Here is a 22514-nt window from a genome sequence, read left to right as displayed (position 1 = left end):
CTCTTTAGCTTGGCCGCAGTTCAGAGCTGCCCAACCGCTGGAGCGCGTGCGTGCACTGCGACGAGACCGCCTTCATTGTGCAGCAGAAAGAAAATCTTTGGTGGTGTTCAGCATCGGCTCCGACGCCGTTAGACTTTGAAAGCTTGGTGGTATTTTGGCGCATTCTTATTTGAGTCTTTTCGTTTCCTTACCTCCATTCTCTATTCTATCATTGTTGTAAGGGGAAGCCGGCCAATCGAATTCAACGTTTGTTTAATTCGTTGAACCAACTAACCCCTCCTCCGCCGCTTCGTTGCTCTTCCTTCACGCACGACAAAACTTTCCTTGCTAGCACAGCAGCCGCCCGCCATGGAGGACCAACTCATGGGCCTGCTGGGCAACACTCAGCTTGCTGACGAAGGTGTCAGGAAGCAAGCTGAACTCGAACTTAGACAGGCACAGGCCAACCCAGCATTCGCCCTGTCTCTGGCCAACGTCGCCGCCCACGCCTCCGTCTCCATCGAGATCCGTCAAGCAGCTCTTATCACCCTACGCAAGTTCATCGAACGCAATTGGAGCGAAGATAACGATGATGATGACGATGACAGCAGTCCCCGTATTCCAATTCCAGATCACATCAAGGACGAGCTGCGTCCAAAGTTGTTGGAGCTTGCGATAAGCGATGACAGCGAGCGGAAGGTCAAGGCTTCGGTCAGGTGAGTGGACATATTCATGGTTCTCCAACCGCTTGTGGAATGTTATTCGCTAACCTGGCGACTGCGCTCGCGCGAGAACAGTTATGTCGTGAGCAAAATCGCCAACGTCGATTTCCCCGAACGATGGCCGGCTCTTGTCCCTACCCTTTTGAGCGTCATGCCTACTGGCTCCGACAACCAGCTTCACGGTGCTCTGAAAGTACTCAACGACTTCGTGGAGGAGAACTTGAGCGAAGACCAATTTTTCACTATGGCTCGTGATATTGTCAGTGCTGTCTACCAGGTTGCGTTGAACGAGCAAAGAAACGGTCTGCTCCGATCACTTGCCGTGTCCGTCTTCCGAACGTGCTTCGACCTCCTCGATATGGTTAAGGATGATCACCCCAAGGAGGTTAAGGGATTCGCAGAGGAGGCGCTGGGTGGATGGCTTCCATTCTTCCAACAAGTCCTAAAGACGCCGCTACCCGAAGGAGTCTCGGCCAATGGCCAGCAACCTGATGTTTGGAGAGGCCCGGTTGCTTTGAAGCTTCAGGTTGCAAGAACCCTGATCAAGATCAAGATGGTGTTTCCGTCTCTCCTGTTGCCGCACAGCCTTGCCTTCTTTCAGATCATCTGGGAGGAGCTCACCAGGCTTCAGGTCCCTTATACCTCGCAATACCTCGAAAATGATACCCAGGGCCGTCTTGAAGATGCTGACGGTCTTCCATACACATTGGACTTTTTGGTCCTGGAGGAGCTTGACTTCTTGAACCAGTGCATGCGGGCAGCCCCGGTTCAAAAGGAACTGGGTGCCCAAAGCACACCTTGGATTCTGGATATGATCAAGCTTATAGTGTCGTTTGCCCGGATCCCGCACGAGGAGGAACAACTTTGGGATATCGACGTCTCCTTATATCTTGCCGAGGAAGGCTCTATAACAGCCAACTACACGGCAAGAACAGCATGCGGCGACTTTCTGATTAAGCTTGGCGAATGGCTAGCCCAGCCTACGCTCGAGGGGCTCTACACTAATACGAAAACGGTATTCAGTACCGACAGCAATGACTGGAGGTCACAGGAGGCGGCATTATATCTCTTCACCATGTTGGCCACAGATATGCAAGAGTGCAACAAGGAAATCCCTCAACCGATCCTGCAAGGCTATTTGGAGCTTGTGAACTACGCTATCAGCAGGGCCGAGCAGCCGCTTCTGCAAGCACGCGGCTACTTGGTTTCTGGCACAATAGCCAAGGGCTTCCCGCCCGCATTGGCTTTGCTGGACCCTACAATCAACGCCATCCGATCAGACCCATCAGAACTGGTTCAAGTTGCGTGTATCAAAGCGCTTGAGAACTATGTTCGTTCAGGAGTTGTCCCAGGTGACCGCCAGCTACACATACTGGGAGCCATTGAGTCTTTCCTCAACGGCAAAGACTTGCAAGACATTGAGGATGCGGACGACTTACTTGTGGCCCTTACCGAGTCGCTCCGTGCTGCTATCAGCATCAACCGCAGGGTTGTTCTTGCTCCCGATATCAAGTCTCTCGACTTGCTGTTCCTGGTTGCACAGCACGGTGCCCAGAACTATCAAGTTACCATGCTTGTGAATGAAGTCTTTGAGGAGATCGTTCAGGAGTTGGCATCTGACTCGGCTACGTATGCCACTCTCTGCACACGGGTGCTGCCCACCTTGACCGGAGCTTTGAATTACGGAGAGATAGCACAGAATGAACCGCTTATTACTGTAGGTCCATCCATTCTAGCGAATATAGCACATGAAATCGATGTTATTGACAATCAAACTACCTTTATTTAGCTTGCCGCGGAACTCATCGCCGTGCTTCTGGAGTCGGGAGTTGAGCCTCTGCCAGCCGGAATCGTCGCTCAGCTCCTGCCCAAACTGAACAAGATCTTGATGGAGTCTGACGAGGGTGAAATTCTAAGGCCTGCTGCCGAAGCCGTCAAGTACATGGTCATGCACGACCATCACCAAGTATTTGGTTGGCAGGACGAGCAGTCCAAGTGCTTTGGCCTCGAAGTGTGTCTTTACATAATCGACAGGCTTCTCGGCCCCGGCATCGAGGACAACGCAGCCTCGGAGGTCGGTGGCCTCGCTGCAGAGCTGGTGGAAAAAGCCGGCCAAGAGCGCCTTGGTCCCTATCTTCTCAAGTTACTGCAGGCTGTCGCCACAAGGCTTGCATCTGCCAGCGCAGCTCAATTTATTCAGTCACTCATTCTCGTTTTCGCCCGCCTTTCGCTTGCTGGCGCAGCCGATGTCGTTCAGTTCCTAAGTGGTATCGAGATCGGAGGGCAGAATGGACTGCAGGTGGTCTTGAGTAAATGGTTGGAGAACTCGACGTTCTTCGCCGGGTTTGATGAGATTCGGCAAAAGTAAGGATTCAGATTTGGCACACCGAGCGAAGATTTGACTGTTGTCTAACGACTATGCTAACATTGTGTGCAGCGTCATTGCCCTGTCAAAGCTCTACTCTTTGAACGATCCGAGGGTAGCTCAGACGATGGTCAAGGGAGACCTTATCATTGACCAGTCCAGCAGTAAAATTGTGACGAGGTCACGATCCAAGCAAAGTACGACCAATTTTGGCCCACGAGCCATTAATATTTTCGACGTGAATAGTGCTGACCCTTCATGCTTGACTGCAGCGCCTGACCAATATACTATGATCCCGGCTTCGCTCAAGATCCTGAAGGTGCTTATAGACGAACTCCTGTTTGCGTCAGGCAAGCAGGAGGCCGCTACGGCGGCAGCACAAGCGGCCAAGCTGGCGGAGCTGGACGAGGACGACGGTGACGAGGGCTGGGAGGATGAGCCTGATGTGCTGGACCTCGGCCTGGGTTCGACCAAGAATGACCTCATGTCATACTTTGAGGGCGGTGGCAACCGTGCTCGAGACGATGAGACACAGGCGTACCTGACCGACTTCTTCATGCGAGCAGCTCGCGAGAATATTGGTGGCTTCACTGACTGGTACACGCAGCTCAACGAGGAGGAAAAAGGCAAGCTCAACGAACTCGCAGCACAGTGACCGGCTATGATGATTTTAGAGACTCAGTGTGGTATGGCTACGAGTGAAAACGGCCGCTTGTGATGTCACTGACTCACACGCAGTTGACTGAGATGCTTAATGTGAATGGATGACGAATGCTATGGATAGATGATGATATATCTAGTTCTAAAGATGGGTGTTCTAGGTGGGAACATTTTGAGCTTGCCCCTTTATTTTCGGTTGAGCGTGGTAAGAGACGAATGCTACAAAAGATTGGTGTGGACGGACAAAAGAGTACAGCCAGCCCGTAAATATAAGAAATACTGTTCATAAATCGCCATTGCTAAACCGTGAGAGATGACGAAGAAAGTTCACTTTACAAATTATAAAGATACACATGATGAAAAGATTACTTTTTTGATTATTTCACACAAACAAGTACAAAAATGTTAGACGGCAACAAGAGGGGAGTAGTGAGGCAGCTTGCATTGTCCATTCCATACTAGTCGTCCTCGACCTTTTATGGTCACTTCAAATTATATCACCACCGAATCCAAATCCACCTCCACCTCCAAAAGGAGAGCCTCCGCTACCTCTTCCGCCACCTCCAAACGGGCCCATATTGCCTCTCCTTCCGCCGAATGGATCATCACCAGGGCCTACAGGATCGTATCTTGCTCCCGGCGGTACTTGCGGGTCGAACCTTCGGCCCTCGCCGGGACCACCACGGGGACCACCAGCAAAGAGCGGATCGTCAAATGTGGGATGCATACCGCCTCCGCCAAAACTGCCGCCGCCAGGCCGTGGTAGGCCGCCGGCGAAAGAGGGCCGCAGAGGGTCGTAGGGGCCCAGGCCGGGCGGGTGGAGGTCGTCGTGGCCAATGTTGAACGGAGACCGGCCATCACCCATCCCAGCCAGGGGGCCGCGGCCATGCGGTCGATTTATCTCATACTCATCTTCAAAATCTGGGGGCGGGAAGTCGGCAACCGGCCGACGGGGCTGGGGCGGGGCTGCAAGCGGGTCATCAAAGGGATACGGGCGTGCAGGGTCCGGCAGGCCCGGGTTGCGAGGCTGCGCTGGTCCCCTGGCGGGATTTGGGTTCGCGGGCCCGGCTTCCCTCTGCGGGCGGCGTGCATCGTCCTCGGCGGCGCGGTCGTCCGGGTCCTCCTGGTATCCGGGCTTGTCGAGGCCTGGGACGAGGCGCTGGACTATGGAGACCTTGACGAGCGAGGCGAGATCGGCGATGCGCTCGCTCGAGATGAAGACGGCGCGCAGCTTGTCGGGCAGGTCGGACCTGTCCTCGGCGGTGCCGTCGTTGAGCAGCGATATGCGCACGGGCAGGGCGGCGGACGAGACGTAATCCCGGGGAGCGACATCGACGCGCACGACGCGGTCCGTGTCGCTGGCGATGCCGCGCACCTCGGCGCGCTGGCCCATGCGGTCGACCTTGAGGGTGAAGGTCATGGCGGACTGGGTGTGGGCGTAGACGAACGAGTAGGCGTTGAACGAGGCGTTCCAGGCCGCGGGCAGGCGCGGGGCCAGCTCCTGGCACTCGGACTCGTTCTTGCGGTCTTCGCTTAGACCGATCAGCCGGAATCCCAGGTTCACCAAGCAGGCATGTGTGAAGAGCGCAAGGGCCTCATAGCTGCCGCTGAGGTCCGAGGTTGTGTCGTCCTTTTGGTGCGTCGGCAGGGCGTCGGCCATGGACTGCACGATGGCGTCCGGACTGAGGGGGTTTGACGCAGCCATGGGGTTTGGGTATTATTATTTTTTTCCTTGTTTTATTTTAGGTAAGATTCTGTCTTAGGTTTTGTTTTCTCCCTCCTTTCCATTCTATGGATTTTGAGGTCACCCCACTGGCGGATTCGATTGGGTGATGTTACGGATGCTCGAGATAACAAAACCGAGTTGGCTGTGACGCGGTGGCGTCATATCCATGTCTGCCTAAAAGTTACCTTAATCTATTGAGAGGTAAGGTAGGACTACAGTAGACCTAATGGCGGCTGTGTTTTCCTGCGGGGAAGCTCCGGCACTGGGTCCCAGTGTGCATTCTGGAATAAAAAAGAATAGGTGGGGTGGGGTAGCTTCTCACGTCATCATATGGAGTTCACAATGATTGATAATTGTGTGGCTTTTTGTACCTCGCTCTCCCTCTCGCAAAAGAAAAAAAAAGAAAAAGAAGATAACTACAAACGCCCTGAGTTGGAAAGCATATAAAGTTGAGGCTCGTAATAAATATTCGCAGTACAGGGTCCAACGGGTGATTTGTGCCAATTCTCCTCAGCTAAGGTTGTGATGCGTTTGATTTGGAAAAGTAAACTAAATAGATTATTAGAGCCCGTCCGGCATCTCGAACTGATCAGTTTCAGCCTTATTTTTATGGGGCGGCCTCAATACATCATCCACTATTCACCCCAAACTGCAGGGCAGTCCAGGGGCAATTCACTTGGACCGCCAAGTCGGCAACATCTCTTTTTCGTTGAGGCGCAGCTCGTCACAACATCAAACCAACCGCCAAGGGACGGATACCCATCCGAGCCGCCCATATCCATCAAAAAATTCCGTCCTATCTACAGTACAGTAGTAGAACTCTCCTTTTCTCGCCTGTTCCGCCGCCCAACCCAATACCGGTTCTCCCTTTCTCTATCCCCGATCCTTGGCATTTCAACCTAGACCATGGTTTTATATGCGCGCCCAAGGCTGATGATATGAGAAAATTACTAAGCAAAAAAGGTGTATACAACATGATGAAAAGAAGATTGTGTATATGAATATATTCAAGCAGAAATCTAGAAATGGAACTCTCTACACACAAAACTTAAATATGATGGATGAACCGAAAACAAACAGGACAATGAAATGTCTGGTAAGAAAAACGCATGAATGGGGACAATTAATAAGACATTTCAAAAGCTTTGATACATCTTTTCTGTCACTCTTTCATCCCACCAGGCTTTCTTTCATGCTTTTTTTTTCTTTTGTTCGTCACTCGCTTGAGACAATATGATACGGACCCTTCTACCCCCACCCTCTCCCCGCCTGTGCACCATTTTCCCTTGCTGAGTTGTCTTGAAACCGTGTGTCGGGTAGTGTTCCAGTAGAAACATCCTGGTATTGGACTCAAGACGCCTACAAAGCCTATATTTCTAACAACTCGTCACGCAGGTCTACTGAAGAGAAGATCATGCAGATCAATGTGTCGTACATAGAGTGTAAAATACATCACTTCTGTCTGCAGTACTATAGCTGCACATCTCGAAGACATTTCATTCCACTAGAAAGGCGGTTGAAGAAATGACCATGAGCGGCAGTACCAAACTCACAGTTTGCAAAAGTTAACGCGGTCGAGCTTGTTCACTATTCCACCAAGAATAGTTTCTATATATGCATTTACTTATAGTTCTATATTCAAAAACTAAACGGAGTATCTCTAGCATAAAAAAAATACAAAGAAAATCAAACCCGCTATGAAAGTGATCACCATATGTACAAATCCTGCATATATCTAGCCAGCAAAAAGACAAAAAAAAACAATAAAAACCACCCTCTGGGATTGCAAGTCAACATTTTTCTTTCATTGGCTCTTTGATAAGCAATATTATCTAGGAGGCGCGATCTGCAAGTGTTTTGTTTTTTTAGGATATCTTTGATGTTGTGTAGCTCTCTTCCACAATACTGTATGCTCATATTTACACAGAGGTGGAACCAAGGATGGCACCAGCAACAGCAGCAGGCACAGCAGGGGGAGCTGCCGGGGCAGTAGCATTGTTGGCCTTGCCAGCCTTCTTGGCTGCCTTTTGAGCCTTCTTTGCTGCCTTCTCAGCCTCGGTCAGCTGCTGCTTTTGCTTGGCACCTTCAGCGGCCGGAGCAGCCGGGGCAGCGGGGGCAGAAGCACCGGCAGCCGCAGTGGCAAGGGACATCAGGTTAGGCTGGCCGGGGCTGTTCTGGGCAAAGCGAGCGTTGAAGCCGATGACGTTGCGCATGGCGAAGAAGTTCTGGGCCGAGATGGCGAGCTTCTGGGTCGACACGAGCCAGCGGACACCCTCGCTGCAGGGAGGGGTGGTCAGGGAGCCCGAGTAGCTCTGAAAAGAGCCCGACTTGATTTGCTGAACAAGCTCAGACATGACCAGCGGCGGCGTCTCGGTCTTGGTACCGGGAGTGGCGATCTTGGAGACCTCGGGCATGATTGTGGCCAGAAGGTTGGACTTGACAGGAGCAGCGGCAATCCTGGCGGTCTCGCCCATCTGCTGCATTGCGGGGACGGCGGCAGCAGGCTCAGCAGCAGCGGGGGCGGCGGCGCCCTCACGAGCCTCAAGGTGACGAGCATGGCGGCGGGCAGGCTGGGCGGGCGCCGGAGCAGCAGCGGCGGGGGCGGCGGCAGGGTTGCCCTCAATGTCAATGTACATTCCAATGACAGCAATCTCCTTGGCGGCGGACTGCCAAACCATGTGCATCTCCATGGCCATGCTCGTGCCGTTGTCCAAGTGCTCCGAAGGAAGGTGGAAGTGGAACTGCTGAAGGTCGTAGTTCACACCAGCAACACTCATCTTACCACCCTTGGCGATGACCTTAAAATCCGTAATTCCGCATTAGCTTGTCTGTTTGGGAATTCATCTTGCATTGCTCCTTGTAATCTGCATTTACGTACCTCAACCGTGGTGCCCAAGTTCTCAAACTCTGTGGCGGGGAAGTCGGGAATGTCCAGCTGAACCTCGGAGGCCTGGACGATCTGGAAGTTTCCGGTGGTCATGGAGATGGGGCTCTGCCTGGTACCAGTGTTGCAGGCAGCGTTGGCAACAGGGTCAAGAGCAACCCAGTTGGCAGGCGCCTGTTAAGAGTGAAGGGCATGATGTTAGCAAGATGTCGATTTTATGATGAGAGAGGCTATAGATGAAATGGCCAAGAGGTTGCCGCCACTGAGTATCACTGTGATGGTGGCAAGGGTGAAACGCATGACGCTGCAGGCCGAGAAGTTCCAAGCCTTTTGGTAAACGGCTCAAAGGCTTGGATGTTCTTGAGATCGCTTGTTCCAACAACGACCCAGGTTGATGCGGAAAAGGAATATAAATATGTAAACAACAAAAGGAAACTAGTTCAACTTACAATAGCACCGGCATATCCGAACTTGCCAACCTTGACCTCACCACCCTCTGCCCTAGGCATCAGGTGAGTGCCGTAGGCACATGATGATAGAACCGGCGTCACAGACGCGGCCAAAATGCTCAGACCAAACAAAAGCGAGGCAGACATTTTTCTTTTCTTTTTTGCGGTTTGCTGCCACGGAGGACTAAATTGACGTAGGTGTTTGGTATACGGTTTGAAAATTAAACAAAAAAATCCAAGCAGAGACCAGCCCTTGAGAGTGACGGTGTGAGCAAAAGTATACACAAGCACGCGACACAAAAAGAAGTGAAGAGGAACAGGAATGAACCGGAAGACTGAGATAGGTAGGCTGGAAGAGAGCGATCTCCGGGATGAGTCGAAAGAAGTCCAACATCACCAAGACCAGAGAGGGAAACCAAGACTTTTTATCATTGGCAACGGCAGCCAAGCACGCCTTGGCTGCCGTCCCCTGAAAGGCTTCCCGTCGAGATCACCACCAGCCATTAGGCTGCACATGCTGGGCGGCCCCGCCATCAGTATTCCATTTCAGGCAACTTTGGGGAGTTGAGCACATTGGCGTAGAGATTGTTACTGGCCCCAAACGAATTTTCTTTTGCCAAGAGCGACCCATGAGGAACGCAAAACTCTTCGGGGGTCCACGGGCGAAAAGAGCGACCCCACGACGCCGCAGTGATGGCCACTTGGCCAGAGCACGACAAGGGGATTCGTTCGAGCGGCGCGGTACGGTACATGGCCACTCTGATCCCAGACAGCGGTTGGTCGATCTGGATCGCCGAAACCTGAGAGCAAAACCGCCAAGACGAAAAGACTCCGGCGTCATCAAGATGAATTGCATGCATGCATGCTTACCTGACTGCCTCTTTTCCAGCCTGCCAAGCTGTCTGTCTGGGTGTGGGCGGTAGGGTCGGGGAGTATGGCTTGAGGGGAGGCGTGCCACGGGGGCGGGCCATCCACTCCATGATGCTCTCTCTTACTGGACAGAAATGGTATCCTGTCGCATGTGTGCTTCTTCTGCATGCGCCCGCGCCAAGCCGGTGCCGAGAAAGTTGAGAGGCGCTCATCAGAAACGGTTGCACTCACTGCATTACATGTCGGGTCCCTGGCGCAGCTTTTCTTGGCCACCAGGCTGTATGACTTGGTCTTGGCCACTGGAGACTGGCTGGACACACTGCTGCTATCAGTTCGGGAAATTAAAACGTATTCATCATTGTGGTTTGGAAGCGATGTTACTACCTAGTCTACTACACTAGACCTAGTAGCTACAATTAATTCATCATGAAAATGTGGGATGGGTTGCCGGGCCCCCAGATATGGTAGTGTACAGTAGTGCCGTTCCCCGAATTACACCCAAAGGGCCAAAGGAAGATACAATGTTGTATTTCGCGTAGAGCGTGCGTGGTAGTCGTTGCGGGGGGTTCCAGTCGCCGGCGGGGCTCACCCTAAAATATCAATTGAGTGCGTACTCCGGGAAGTCCGTATTATGAAGTTCGAGATGGAATGAAAGTTTCTGCAAGGGTTGCCATGTTTCCTTCCTTCCTTCCTTCCTGATTCTCGCGCTCCCCCTTTTAGGCAGGCTACTATTATACTAAAATTCACCTGGTTGTTGATCTTTCCAATTCAGGGTAATACATAATAACATAGTTGCTTCCATGACAGATGACAGGCCGCAGTAGTTCATATTGGGTTGATAGGATGAACTAAAACCTGAGTCGAATGTCTGGGGTTTGGCAGCAAAACGGCCTTTTCGTCCCCAAGGAGGATCCTACCCTGACTTCTAAGTTATTCAGTTCGTGCCTTGTTTCGGAGGACCACGTGCTATGTACTTCACTCCATCAAATAGCTAGGTATTATTTAATTAATTAATTTTGTCGTATCTGTTGTTTGGGAAACAATTATAGCTCAACCATCATTGGAGGCAGGGTCGTTTAGCGCCAAGATCTAGACCTGATCCACACATCAGCTCATTTTCCACATTGTAGCTATGGGACCGACCTCCGACTTGGGTATCCCAGTCAGTCAAAATGACAAGCAAGGCAAGCCTTGAGAAGCAACTACGACGGTCACTGTAGTCGTAGAAGATCGTTTCCTTGCCAAAGTTAAGCTTCTACCTTGTTCACGTTTTACTTGGCGCCTACTCCTGGAACGTGAATCCTATCACTAGGCCGGATCGGGACGAAAACCAGGGGCGTTTCTTGTGTCATACCCTGGCGACAAGCTCGAAAATCAGGCCACCTTTTTGGGAGCCCTGTGCCTTTTCCCCAGCTTTGCGTGGTACGTCTTGAACATATTGCTCCATCAATGGAGAAAATAATCTCTTGCCGTCGACAAGGTATCACCGGCGAAACACGATGCGCGGATTCGTGGACCAGACAAAATAACGACCAGAGTAAAACAGAATAGATAAAGGAACACACACGCACCCCCTTCCCCTTGATTATTGCCAAGCCTCTTGCCTGTTCTACAAGGTCAGCTTCGCCTCTATTGTGTCGGTTGCAGTCATCCGGAAGACATTGTAGCATCCACCGCCCTCACATCCGCCGGAGGCCACCCTCCTCACATTCCATTCCGTCACCAAGATATTTATCGAATTCAAACAAATAGCGCTGTACAACTACGATGAACGACAACCAAAGGATGGCAAAAGTGAAATATATATCTCAAAACGAAGACGAAACTCCTTGTTCGACGGCCCGCGACAGCGGTTTCTCTTGATATCTTTTCTTCAACAACACCGACTTGATAAAATAGACGCGATTGGTCGCATGTACAGTACTGTAGACACAGAAGCATTGCGCCAAGTACCAAGCCTACCAAGCCCTCTGTACCATTACTACAGGGGGTCCTGAAGACAAGCATCACGCCCGGTAATTAGCGCCCCTTTAAAAAACAGGAGAAAACTGCAAGTCTACCCGGTATGAAATTGTCAGCAGCATCTTGACTTTGAAGGGAAAAAAAAAATCGCCATCTGCCATGCATTATGTTCAATCAAAGCAGCCCCCCCCCCTTTTTTTTTTTTTTTTTAGCGTCAAGATACTCGCAACTCCATAGTTATCGCCTAAAAAAGAAAAGAACAAGACATCCAATTATTCCACGCACGTGGTTGAATATTTCTAGACTAGAGCCCCAATTCCAAGCAGTACGTATGCGCCCCCAATCTACCCTATCATGGAACTGCATGCTTCAATTCTGCGTCTGAATTTAGACAGGCCCCCTGGTATGAAACCGAGCGTCAGCTGTCATCCGAACCCTATTGATTCAAGTCTGCAACAAGTTTGCTGTTCGATCGTTCGTAACCGTCCGCCTGGGCCCTATCATCCCTACCGCGTAGGAGAAAAAAAAAGCTGTCCAAAGTAGACTTACTTCGTAGACGAGGATAACTGGACTAAGCTAATTCTAGTCTTGCAGTTGCAAAAAAAGCAACAAGCGAGGGTCTGAGCACCGATTTCCAAACTCCACCCAACAAAATCAAACTGCTTTCCTTTTTTTTTTCTTTTTTTTCTTTTCTTTCTGCTTCTGGCAAAGTTGCCGAATTCGTAAACCCGGGGTACACATGCTCCTGAACAAACGCCGAACGCTCTAGACCTAGAGTCTGTGCATCTAGCTCATGCCGCATCAAGACAAGCCTAGTGACTGGCTTTTTTGACAGGTCAGCGTCTGGACCCTGACCCCAGAGGCCGCCTCGCTCGGTGTCTTTTTTCACCGAGAGGAGTCTCCAGTGCGCCTCGATAATTTACGGAAATGTCCTCGGCCTTCTTCTTTTTTCTTTTTTATGTCTTTTGCAAGTGAATAATATGCAGGCGAGTGGCCACGTAGGAAAGATAGCGTGCTCCCGCACGCTCTCTAGCCTGAGAGTGTTCTTTCCAAGCCCACGCCCTTTTCTTCTTTCGCGCGCCTTGTCTGGGGCTGCTGGTATGGCGGGAGGATGGACTGGCATGCATGCGTCAGCGAGGGTTTCGTATCAGCTTCAACGGTGCTCTTGTTTACGCTGCTGCTACTATTTATGTCTCTTTTCCCATGATTGGGACGACTGTCTTCTTACCAGTGCATGCCGTATTTGCCACGCTCGAGGATAGTCGTGTTAGACGCATTTATATATATATATATATATATATATATATATATATATATATATATATATATATAATATTACATGCGGCCTGGGCAGGATGTTCGTAGATGTGTAGCCGCTCTTCATTCATTCAACCTAAAGAGCCATTGAGAAGGAATGACTGGAAACTACTCTACGATTCTATATTTAGAAAGACGATCATCAAGTCTATTGAAACGTAGCTCTTGGTATAATTTCACAACGATCCCATCGATAGTATGTTTTACCTTCTAGGCAAGGACATGATAGCGGAAAGGTCCCGGTGCGCGCATCATCGAGACTTGAAATGCGACGTTGGATGTAGTAACGTTGAACTTTAGAGGCGAACACTGGTATCGCCGATGACCACATATAATGGCAGTGGCGTGGTAGCTTTTACAATGCCAGCTGTCCAAGCAACCCGAGAGATACACCTGCGAAGTAGAACAGCACAGGTACTATCGTATCATGATAATATGGCGGTCTAAGCTTCAACGAGGAACATGCAGGACACAAGGTATGGTGTGCTGGTTGTGGTTGACCATGGATACGTCATGCCCAAGGCATCGATTGGCGTAGGAATTTAACGTCATTATAATATTATTCCAGGTACATGAGTGTGAGTAGCAGTAGTAGAGATTCTAGACCAACAGGTCCATCGACCTTTATGCAACACCGGAGACCCATGCCTACATGATGTACTCCGGTTGATGTGTGTATATGGCTGATATGAAGGGATGGGGTCGGGCCCCGTCCATCAGAATAATCAGAACAACCCGTCCTAGGCGGGTTCGAATGAAAGAAAGACAGGCTAAGAGGAGTCAAAATCCGAGATCCCAACATCATGTGAGATGCGTGTAAGAGAAAAGCAAGGCCATGTAGCAGCTAGCCTTGCCGTACTAGGCAGATGGCTGGCCACGGCGAACCCATGGATAACCACACATAGCGAACGCTGGCAGTCGCACCCGCAGCGCCTTGGTGGTGGGCTGGGTGAGTCACGGGGTGCTCAGGCGTATGACATGGAGGCAGAGACGGACAACGTAATGCTAACAAAAAATGACGGCAAAAGCTCGTCAGAAGCTTGAGCGATGGCGATGGTTGTGCCATGTACAAGGCGCGAAGAAGAGCTGGTTCACCAGCGGCGACTAAAGAGAGTGTTAAGAGCAAGACAACGGGCTAGAACTGGTTGAGACTTAATGAAACGGCCAAGCAAACATACCTGAAGACTTCGACCAGTCTGTCGTGACGCCGCTTTGGCTTGGCAGCCTTCTTTTCAGGAGCCTCTTCCCGTGCTATACCCAGTATCTCTCTTTCAAAGTCATCTAAGGGCGAACTTGATCGTGTCCTTGCATAACTCGGTGATCCATGACGGCCATGACGACCAGAAGGGCTCTTGGAGAGACTTTGTTGCTTATAGGCTTCGCGACCTCTTTGCCGCGAAGAAGACCGAGAGCGAGAGCGAGAGCGAGACTGGGGCCGCGATCTTGATTGTCCTCGGTGGTCACGGGTCGCGTTCGAACTACCGTAGAAACGCTCCCCGTATGGCTTGTCCGGAGAATTGTTACTTTGATAGCCCGAATCATGGCGTGCTCTTGAATTGTACGGCGACTCTCTAGACCGCGGTGAGTCTCTGTGCGTATTACGATCGTCCCTGCTATCCTGAGATAAATGGCTACCACCTTCCCCTCGTTGGTGGTGCCGTTTGACACCGGGAGGCGACTGAAAAGCAGACAGCTTAGGCAAGCCCGCTATACCTTTGAATCGTTTAAGAGAAGACTGTTTCTCCCCACCGTCAGCGGGACCTCTTGCATGTTTTCCCAGGACATCGGACTTTGCACCAGGCAGTCTCGGATTTGAGACTGTTGGGCTGGACACGCGCGGTGGTGATGGTTGGACAACTATCTCATCGAGTACAACGTCCTCGGCGATAATCTCATCGGGGCTCGGAGCGGAGGAAGTTCGGTAGCTGTGGTACAGGTGGATGCTGTTGACGAAGCGGCGGGACACCATACCGGCCCATGCCTTAAAGACTGGGTCATGCTTTGCATTCTTCCAGTACTTGGTATCGCGGATGGAACTACTGAACGAATCACAGTCATCCGCCGAGAAAAATTCAGATTTGAGACACTTGGCATCGAACGCTGGAGGTATCGTAGGAGCGTCGGTGTATTCGCTGGGAAGAGGCTGGCCGACGGGGTCTGCAGGCTTGGTCGGAAGCTCCGTGAACGCAGACTCCAGGTCGCACCCCAAAATATCCTCAATGCCAGGGCTTTGGCCCCTTTCAGGGGTCTTGGGTTTTCCAGTGGCCTTTGCTGGCGTGATCGGACTGCCCTCCAACTTGTCTTTTTGTGGTTCAGATGGCGGCGATGCCTTTCCACTCGTTTGTGGAAGTGTCTGCGCCTTTTGCAGTACACCCTTGCGTTGATTCTTGGAACCAAAATTGCGATCTCGATCTCGTCCCCTGTGCCTCTCTCTATCTCGGTCACGGTCTCGATGACGGTCACGGTCGCGGTTATTCGAGCCGCCACGAGGGCGGGACTGACCATGACCACGAGCGCCAGGGCAGAAATTACCTCGGCCTCTCTCGTCGAGATAAGAAGGTGGATAGTAACCTTGAGCTGCATCGAAAGGGTGTGGAGTGTATGTTGGAGGCGGTGGGGCAGTGTACGGGTATGATGGGCTAGCAGAAATAGGAGGCGTTGCCGGCGGATATGGAAACCCTGGCACCGGTGCGGACTGAGCAGGAGGCGGATATATGGGAGAGTTGTAGGTTGATTGCGGTCCCGGGTAGTACGGCGGCTGAGGGGGAGGAGGAGGGGCACTGTAAGGTGGTGGGTAGTAGGAGCCGCCATTAGGAGCGGCTGGCGGGTATGCTGGGTGAGCATAAGGTTCATAAGGGGGTTGTGCATGGTGAGCCGGCGTTGGTGGTGGCGGTGGTGGAGGCGCTTGGTATGCTGGGCTGTAGTTGCTGGGAGGGTAATGCCAGGCAGGAGGGCCGGCCGACTGAGCCGGATGCGCAGCATGCGGGGGCGGTGTTGGTTGAGGATAGTAGCCTAAGATAGCTGCAGCAGGTGGCGGTTGTGGAAGTGATGGATGCGGCGGCGGTGCGTATTTTGTGATGATCATGCCTGTCCCGCCCGAACCTTTACCCTGCCCAGGACCTCCACGAGAACCTTTTGATTGTGCCGCGGCTTTGCGCTCACGGAATGCTTGTAGACCACTGATGACGTGAAAAGGTCATCAGTATTGGGGAAGATAAGTATATTGGCAGAATATACCTTGAAAAAGAAGAAACAGATATAACAAAGTCAAGGCATGCCTCGATATAAACTCAAAAGAGAGATTTGGACTTACGCAGGCTCTTTGCGAACTTCTTCGGGACATGCTATGGCAAAGTGGCCTTTGATCCCACAGTTGAAGCATGATGGCTCCTCTCTGGCGGCATCCTGCCCAGGAGCACGTGCCGCCATTGTAAATGTCGAGCAAAGAGTAAGGTTGCGGCCCGGGATGAGATGGGGGTGCAGCGGCGAGAGATTGACAGAAGGGAAGCGAAGGCTAGGTGCCGTGACCCCCCGTCCGATAGCTGGATAGGGGACCGCAAAAAAAGAAAACAAAGATAACAGGTAACGGGAGAAGTAACAAAGCGAAAAGTCGCAGGGTTGATTGCCAACAGGGAGCGCGGCGCACGAGGTTGCGGCGAGCACCAAGGGACCAGGACCACCTATCAAGCTTAATGATGCTGGGTATAGTCTAGGCCACAGTGGCCTACACCTCAAACCCTCGATCAACCGTACGGAGCGGGTTCAGTCTCGGTCGCTGTGAAGCCAGAGATCCGGGACGGAACGGCGCGCGAGGCTGCGTGCTCCTGTGCTCCTGTGCTCGGGCCGGGGCCGGAGCCGGGCCCTTTAGCTCTGTTCTACTCGAATGGAATGGGTGAGGTGGGTAAGGTGTTGCGTCCGTGGACGTCAAATGGAATGGGCAGAGTGATCAATTGATTGATCGATCGATTTGAAAGTGGGCAGACGCCCAACGCAAGACCAGCGTATCCCAGCCTCCACCTCCAGGATCAAGGTGTGCATTAGCCGTCCGATGTCATAAGATATTAAAAAAAGACAACAGCCGTGGATCGATTAAGAAAACAAGGCTGAAACCCTCAATTTAGCATAGATAGGCGATGTTGGGGGCTGGCTCCCCGAGATGGCTCTTTTGTCTGTAATTTGCGATTGTGATTTCTAACTGGTCCTGTCGGATCAATTTGGTGAAAGCTGAGGCGTGCCACCCACAACAAGCAAGGAGACGGGCTTCGTTGCGGTGGGTTGTGTGCGGGTACCACGCTACTTGACCCAGCCAATGGGGACCTCACTCTAGAGTTAGTCAGCGTTAACATCCCAAGCCAGAGCGACAAATTACGGGGAACTTCCAGCATCTCCCAGAAAGCGTTTTTTGTATCAAGTGACGGGTCTCTGCACCATCGATACAGACAATATGTTGCAATTCTTCCTCCCGACTTAAAAAAAAAAAAAGATCTGGCTTACAAGCAACAAGACGAACAATATTGACTTCCAGCTTCATGTTATAGTCGTCGGAAATTTCACGTTTGTTTTCATTTCAAATATGTTGGTTCATAGCGAGTCCTCTCTACGAGACCAAACGTATGCCAGGCAAAGATACGGCCCCTGCATCCTCTTAACGACCCAACCCCTCGCATAAAACGACGCCGAGAGCGATCTTCTTAGTAGCTCTCCCAAAACAACACCCCTCCAAAACAAAAACAAAAGATGCCCGGCCTACCGGGTTAGTACAAATGGCCTTTCACTTTATATTTTGCACAAACAAATCGTGCAGCAACAGCGGCACGCGTGTTCCTGCGGCATCAGCGCCAATAGCTGCCGGCCGCCACCTCGTTGCGTTTCCCTCTCCCAGAGCGATACTGTCGCTGACTTTGCGCCCTGCTTGGGCTCCCCTACACTACAGCTTCAGTCGATCTGGACGAGTGCATCTCGCGCTTGTACAAGAAGGAACTGCTTGCAGAATCCGTCATCGAAGCAATATGCGCCAAGACGAAAGAGCTGCTCATGCGCGAAAGCAACGTTGTCCACGTCCGCGCCCCCGTAACCGTCGTCGGGGATATACACGGCCAATTCTTCGACCTCATTGAGATATTCAAGATTGGTGGCTGGTGCCCCGACACAAATTACCTCTTTTTGGGTATGTTTAGCCTCTCGCGAGAGCACCTTGGTATACATCTAGGGCGCGGGACAAGGCTTTTCTGACCAGTTGTGCGGCGCCCTCTCCCATATAGGCGACTATGTCGATCGCGGAATGTTCAGCGTCGAGACCATATCCCTCCTTGTTTGTTTAAAGCTTAGATACCCGAACCGCGTCCATCTGATCCGAGGGAATCACGAGTCGCGCGGCGTCACACAGTCATATGGCTTCTATACCGAATGCTCAAGAAAATACGGCAATGCCAACGTCTGGCATCATTTTACCGACATGTTTGATTTCCTCACGCTCAGCGTTGTGATAAATGACCAGATATTCTGTGTCCACGGAGGTGAGACGACTTGGGGTTACACGCCAGAGTGATACACGAGAACCGTAACTGACTGCGGTTTCCGGCTGTTAGGCCTCTCCCCTTCTATCCATTCTATCGACCAGATCAAGATCATCGACCGTTTCCGCGAAATTCCCCACGAGGGGCCCATGGCCGACCTTGTGTGGTCCGACCCAGACCCGGAACGCGACGAGTTCAGCCTCTCGCCGCGCGGCGCCGGCTACACCTTTGGCGCGCAAGTCGTCAAGAAGTTCTTGGCCGTCAACGGCATGTCGCATATCCTGCGTGCTCACCAGCTTTGCCAGGAGGGCTACCAGGTGCTCTACGACGATCGCTTGAGCACCGTCTGGAGCGCACCGAATTATTGTTACCGATGCGGGAATATGGCTAGTGTTCTCGAAGTGAGCGACACCGGCGAGCGCTTCTTCAACGTCTTTGCTGCGGCTCCTGAAAACGACCAGCACAAGGACATACAACCTGGTGGCGAGAAGTCGGCCGATTCGAGTGCACTTCCGGACTACTTTTTGTAAAACGGAGAGTTAGTTCTGGTGCTAAACCAGCCTGCCAAAGCTCGATAAAGAGACTGCGCAACAGAACGTCTCTTTACAAAACTCTCCCCGCAGCTATGTCCAAATGCACCGTGTATATAGCTGGGCCCAGCCGAACTGATGGAATCTTATGTGGTTCCTTATGCCAGCGCGCTAGAATGATAGGTGGGTTGTGGCATATTACGAGGACTTAATGACTGTTGGCACGATACAGACGTCATGAAATAGAACAGACTTAATACACCACTGGGTTGGCTCCACAGGCACCTCAGTTGTTCAACAAGCAATCAATCGGGTTTGGGAGGATGCAATGATTTGTCATGGTCTTTTCGTAACCGCTGTGATTTTTCTCGAATAGAAAAGCCCGATACACTGCGACCTTCCATTGGAATGACCGAGTGTGCAAGGCATATGAGAAAGCCAAAATACCAACCCTTTCGTCATAAATTTTTCCTGCGTTTGTATATGCCTTCTGTGTTTTCTTTTTCATATCGTCAACTCCGCTTGGCGGCGTTTTCTGATTGCCAGCCTGGTCCATCGATGATATCTGGAATTCTTTCCTCATATCATCCAGGGTGAACTGGCAGAGATACCAGATGAATTGAAATTTATTACGCAGCCTCTTCATTAAGTCGTTAATCACCAGTCCTTGGCGATATCGAAACTCCACCTGCAAAAGAATCGGTCAATTTTCTAGCCTGAACAGAAAGCTTAGTGGTTGGGTGGACTTACTCGAACTCCAGGTGCTTCTTCTTGTCATCGTCGACGAAGCTGGAGATGGCGTTGTAATGGCCGCGGGCGAGCATGCCTGTGGGGGCCTCCTCTTCTTGGACTATTCATTATTGTTAGTATATTTGGTTGTACCAGTCGGACCGACAAAAGGTGCATCTGCGAGTGGTGATAGCATCGAAGACCGCTGTCTGCTTACATTTCTTGGTGTAAATCGGCTGCTTGTCCGTGTTCGGAGCGTAGCTTCCCTATAGGACCCTGTCAGTCGAGAAACCCACAACCACAAGCGTGAGGTGGCAATGCTGCCTCGGATTGCTGACTTACAATCATCTCGCTATCCTTGCTGACCTTGATACCCTTGCGCTTGACGACCTGAACGTAGTGCAGACCACTGAGAATCTCATGTTGGACCTTGAAATCGGCAACCATGGTGAACTTGGCACCCTCCTTGATCTTGAAGGGGTGGTCCTTCAAGGTCTTCTCGCTGCCGGGAGTCCGCAGATCGATCTTGACCGGGTCGCGGCCTGGCGACTCCATGGTAAGGCTGTAGATGATGCACACTCGCGGGTCGTTGGGGTCTGAGAGGTCCTTGCCCTGGCCGAGGCCCAGGGACTGCTTGTACCTCTGCAGAGACTCGTCTCCGGCATCTGTCGTCGTCGCATTTGTTAGGTCATGATTTCGTCTTTGGTGTACGTTTTGATCCCGGTGGCGATTGGCCCAGTCAATTCGCAACATGACATTCAGTGGGCTCATAACCGACGGAATGGGGCGCGACTTGAGACTCGGGAGGATGAAGTTTGACAGGGTGATTGCTCCTAGATCCAGACTGGGCTCGTATGAGCACGCCTGCAGCGGCTGCTGCGTTCCAGACCCCGGCGGCGCGTAATCATTTGGTCTAGACGTAGCCAACCTGAGCGAGGAGCGTAACGGCTGAGTCTCGGGTGAAGCAGAGTCTAGCGACGGAGGAGGAGGACGCGTGGAGAACATTTCCAAGCTGTGCTCTTCTGGACGAATTGATATGGTAGGATGTAGTTTGCGAGGTCCACCACCAAACCTCACTCGAGCTTTGTTTACTGATGGGTTGTATGCAAGACAGGTAGGTAGACAGTATTTACACGCTCGTCACTTGGCCGGCTGCAAGGGATCGTTCGTTTTTCGTGCGTTGTTTCCGATATGCCTGCGAGGGTGAAGGCAAGTACGGAAAGTGTAGGTAGGCAGGTAGGTAGGCAGGTAGGTAGGTAGGTAGGCAGGTAGGTAGGCAGGCAGGAGAAGCGGGGCGAGCATGCCGTCCCGTTTGCCTGTTTGTTCGTTTGTTTGTCGAGAACCCAGGCGTCACCCGGGTGGAAAGGTTTAGAGCATTCGTCCACCCAAAAACCGACCCAATGTAGGCAAGGTAGGTTTGGGCATCAAAACCTCAGGTGAGGGCCGAGTTGCAGGGGAAAGAAAGAAACTTACCCATTTGGCTGTACTCAGCCAGACTCTGCTTGGGCTGTGATAGTTTATAGCCCTGAGTCTCCTCCGGCATCGTATCTTCATCATGGTGGGATGCCATTTTGATTCTATGGGAGCTAGCTCCTGTGGCGGGTCGGTAAAGCTTTAAAGTACTTCGTGGATGGGACCAGAAGAGTTCGAGCGACTAATGGATTATGATTGCAAGGCACGCGGTTTGCAAAACGTCGCGTGCTGGGAGTATTTACTTCTTTGGAAGCTCACGAGAGCCAGGTGTACTACTTTGTCGGTCTGAAGTCGGCCAACGTTGGTGAGGGGCAGGCAGTAACGATACTATTTATTTTCCGACCTGCTGCTACGGGAGGGGCTCGCTCCCGAGCTGGCATGGCATGGGTTGGAGTCGTTTCGGTGGGGGTTTGTACCCCTGATCCCGCACCACCCATTGGAGATCGATCATGCACCATCCATCCCATCCCAAAACGAATTGGCTTTGGACTTTGCCGGCCACAAGGTGCATCTGGGACTACCTACGGGTACCCTCACCTCTATGGATCTCGCCCCTCCCCCCGTCCCCTGACCCGGGTTTCGCCGTGGCAGTTAGACTTCATACTGTACTTGCCAAGGTGGAAGAGAGGAGCTTCTTTGGGGCTGCTGGGCGAGAGCAGCTTCGCGACCGTTCTGTCCAGAGGTCCAGCAAGAATCCGTAGCTTTCCACTAAGTAGCAACCAACCTGTAGGTAAGGTAATTAGGTAAGGTACCTACCTACCTACTCTAGGAATTCCCTAGACTACAGTACTCCATGATCCATCCATCTTAAGCTACCCCGCAATTTTTGTTTATCAGTTCAAGGTGCAGGGTAAGAAAGACAAAAAAGCATACCTAAGGCAGGTACGTACATGTGGCTTATTGGTGAGGTGCGGTGTGCTGCGCAGATAAGCTTCCAGAACAGCACCTAATCAGCTCTCTTTCGATTGGTATCCATGTCAGGTTGCGGTACTTGGTAAGCTTACTGTTGCTTAAGTCAGGGAGATGAGATTTGTATGTCGCTTGATTCATGTTGTGATCGGGCTAACTATTCGCCTTCCGATTCTTCATATAATTCACCAATAGGTCACAAGCCCAACGATTTACACAAGTTTTTACAGTATCGAGGTTGACGGCCAAAAGTAGACCGGCATAGCATACCAAATTATGCAGCAGGGTCAGATATAGGACCTGGGTGCTTAATCCATGGCAGTTTGTTTCCCCACGCTGCTCGCGCCAGTCGGGTTGTAGCGTGCCGCGATCACGCTCGCTGTCAAATCTCAGGGCAGTCCCCGCCAAGCAAAAAGTCATTAA

General features: G+C 51.6%; 7 protein-coding genes across 7 annotated transcripts; 2 read left to right on the top strand and 5 right to left on the bottom strand.

Annotated features, from left to right (window-relative positions):
* The first annotated feature begins 47 nt into the window (after positions 1-47).
* MGG_11165 (uncharacterized protein) lies at positions 48-4041 on the top strand. The gene is made up of 5 exons (XM_003714637.1): positions 48-695; positions 777-2418; positions 2491-3065; positions 3139-3263; positions 3339-4041. The coding sequence occupies exons 1-5, from the start codon at positions 349-351 to the stop codon at positions 3719-3721; spliced, it is 3072 nt and encodes a 1023-aa protein (XP_003714685.1). The 5' UTR covers positions 48-348; the 3' UTR covers positions 3722-4041.
* MGG_01693 (uncharacterized protein) lies at positions 3828-5633 on the bottom strand. Its single transcript, XM_003714636.1, has one exon. The coding sequence runs from the start codon at positions 5429-5431 to the stop codon at positions 4214-4216; it is 1218 nt and encodes a 405-aa protein (XP_003714684.1). The 5' UTR covers positions 5432-5633; the 3' UTR covers positions 3828-4213.
* A 1738-nt stretch (positions 5634-7371) lies between these two features.
* Positions 7372-8932, bottom strand: MGG_01692 (uncharacterized protein; the record flags this gene model as incomplete). The annotated part of the gene is made up of 3 exons (XM_003714635.1): positions 7372-8250; positions 8331-8510; positions 8786-8932. 3 exons carry the CDS (start codon positions 8930-8932, stop codon positions 7372-7374), a joined length of 1206 nt encoding a protein of 401 aa, XP_003714683.1.
* A 386-nt stretch (positions 8933-9318) lies between these two features.
* MGG_11166 (uncharacterized protein) lies at positions 9319-9645 on the bottom strand (the record flags this gene model as incomplete). Its single annotated transcript, XM_003714634.1, has 1 exon — positions 9319-9645. One exon carries the CDS (start codon positions 9643-9645, stop codon positions 9319-9321), a length of 327 nt encoding a protein of 108 aa, XP_003714682.1.
* A 3746-nt stretch (positions 9646-13391) lies between these two features.
* MGG_01691 (uncharacterized protein) lies at positions 13392-17149 on the bottom strand. The gene is made up of 3 exons (XM_003714633.1): positions 16248-17149; positions 14113-16113; positions 13392-14038 (listed from the first exon to the last, which is right to left on the bottom strand). The coding sequence occupies exons 1-3, from the start codon at positions 16361-16363 to the stop codon at positions 14026-14028; spliced, it is 2130 nt and encodes a 709-aa protein (XP_003714681.1). The 5' UTR covers positions 16364-17149; the 3' UTR covers positions 13392-14025.
* Positions 17150-17671: 522 nt separating this feature from the next.
* MGG_01690 (serine/threonine-protein phosphatase) lies at positions 17672-18980 on the top strand (the record flags this gene model as incomplete). The annotated part of the gene is made up of 4 exons (XM_003714632.1): positions 17672-17687; positions 17868-18101; positions 18196-18450; positions 18523-18980. The coding sequence occupies 4 exons, from the start codon at positions 17672-17674 to the stop codon at positions 18978-18980; spliced, it is 963 nt and encodes a 320-aa protein (XP_003714680.1).
* Positions 18981-19150: 170 nt separating this feature from the next.
* MGG_01689 (rho GDP dissociation inhibitor) lies at positions 19151-21601 on the bottom strand. The gene is made up of 5 exons (XM_003714631.1): positions 21183-21601; positions 20052-20374; positions 19927-19975; positions 19731-19830; positions 19151-19668 (listed from the first exon to the last, which is right to left on the bottom strand). The coding sequence occupies exons 1-5, from the start codon at positions 21277-21279 to the stop codon at positions 19638-19640; spliced, it is 600 nt and encodes a 199-aa protein (XP_003714679.1). The 5' UTR covers positions 21280-21601; the 3' UTR covers positions 19151-19637.
* Positions 21602-22514: the final 913 nt, after the last annotated feature.

This window comes from Pyricularia oryzae, chromosome 2, assembly GCF_000002495.2.
Source record: "Pyricularia oryzae 70-15 chromosome 2, whole genome shotgun sequence".
Classification (NCBI taxonomy): domain Eukaryota; kingdom Fungi; phylum Ascomycota; class Sordariomycetes; order Magnaporthales; family Pyriculariaceae; genus Pyricularia; species Pyricularia oryzae.
The sequence above is the reverse complement of the archived record's forward strand: the minus strand, read 5'-3'. Positions and strand labels throughout refer to the sequence as shown.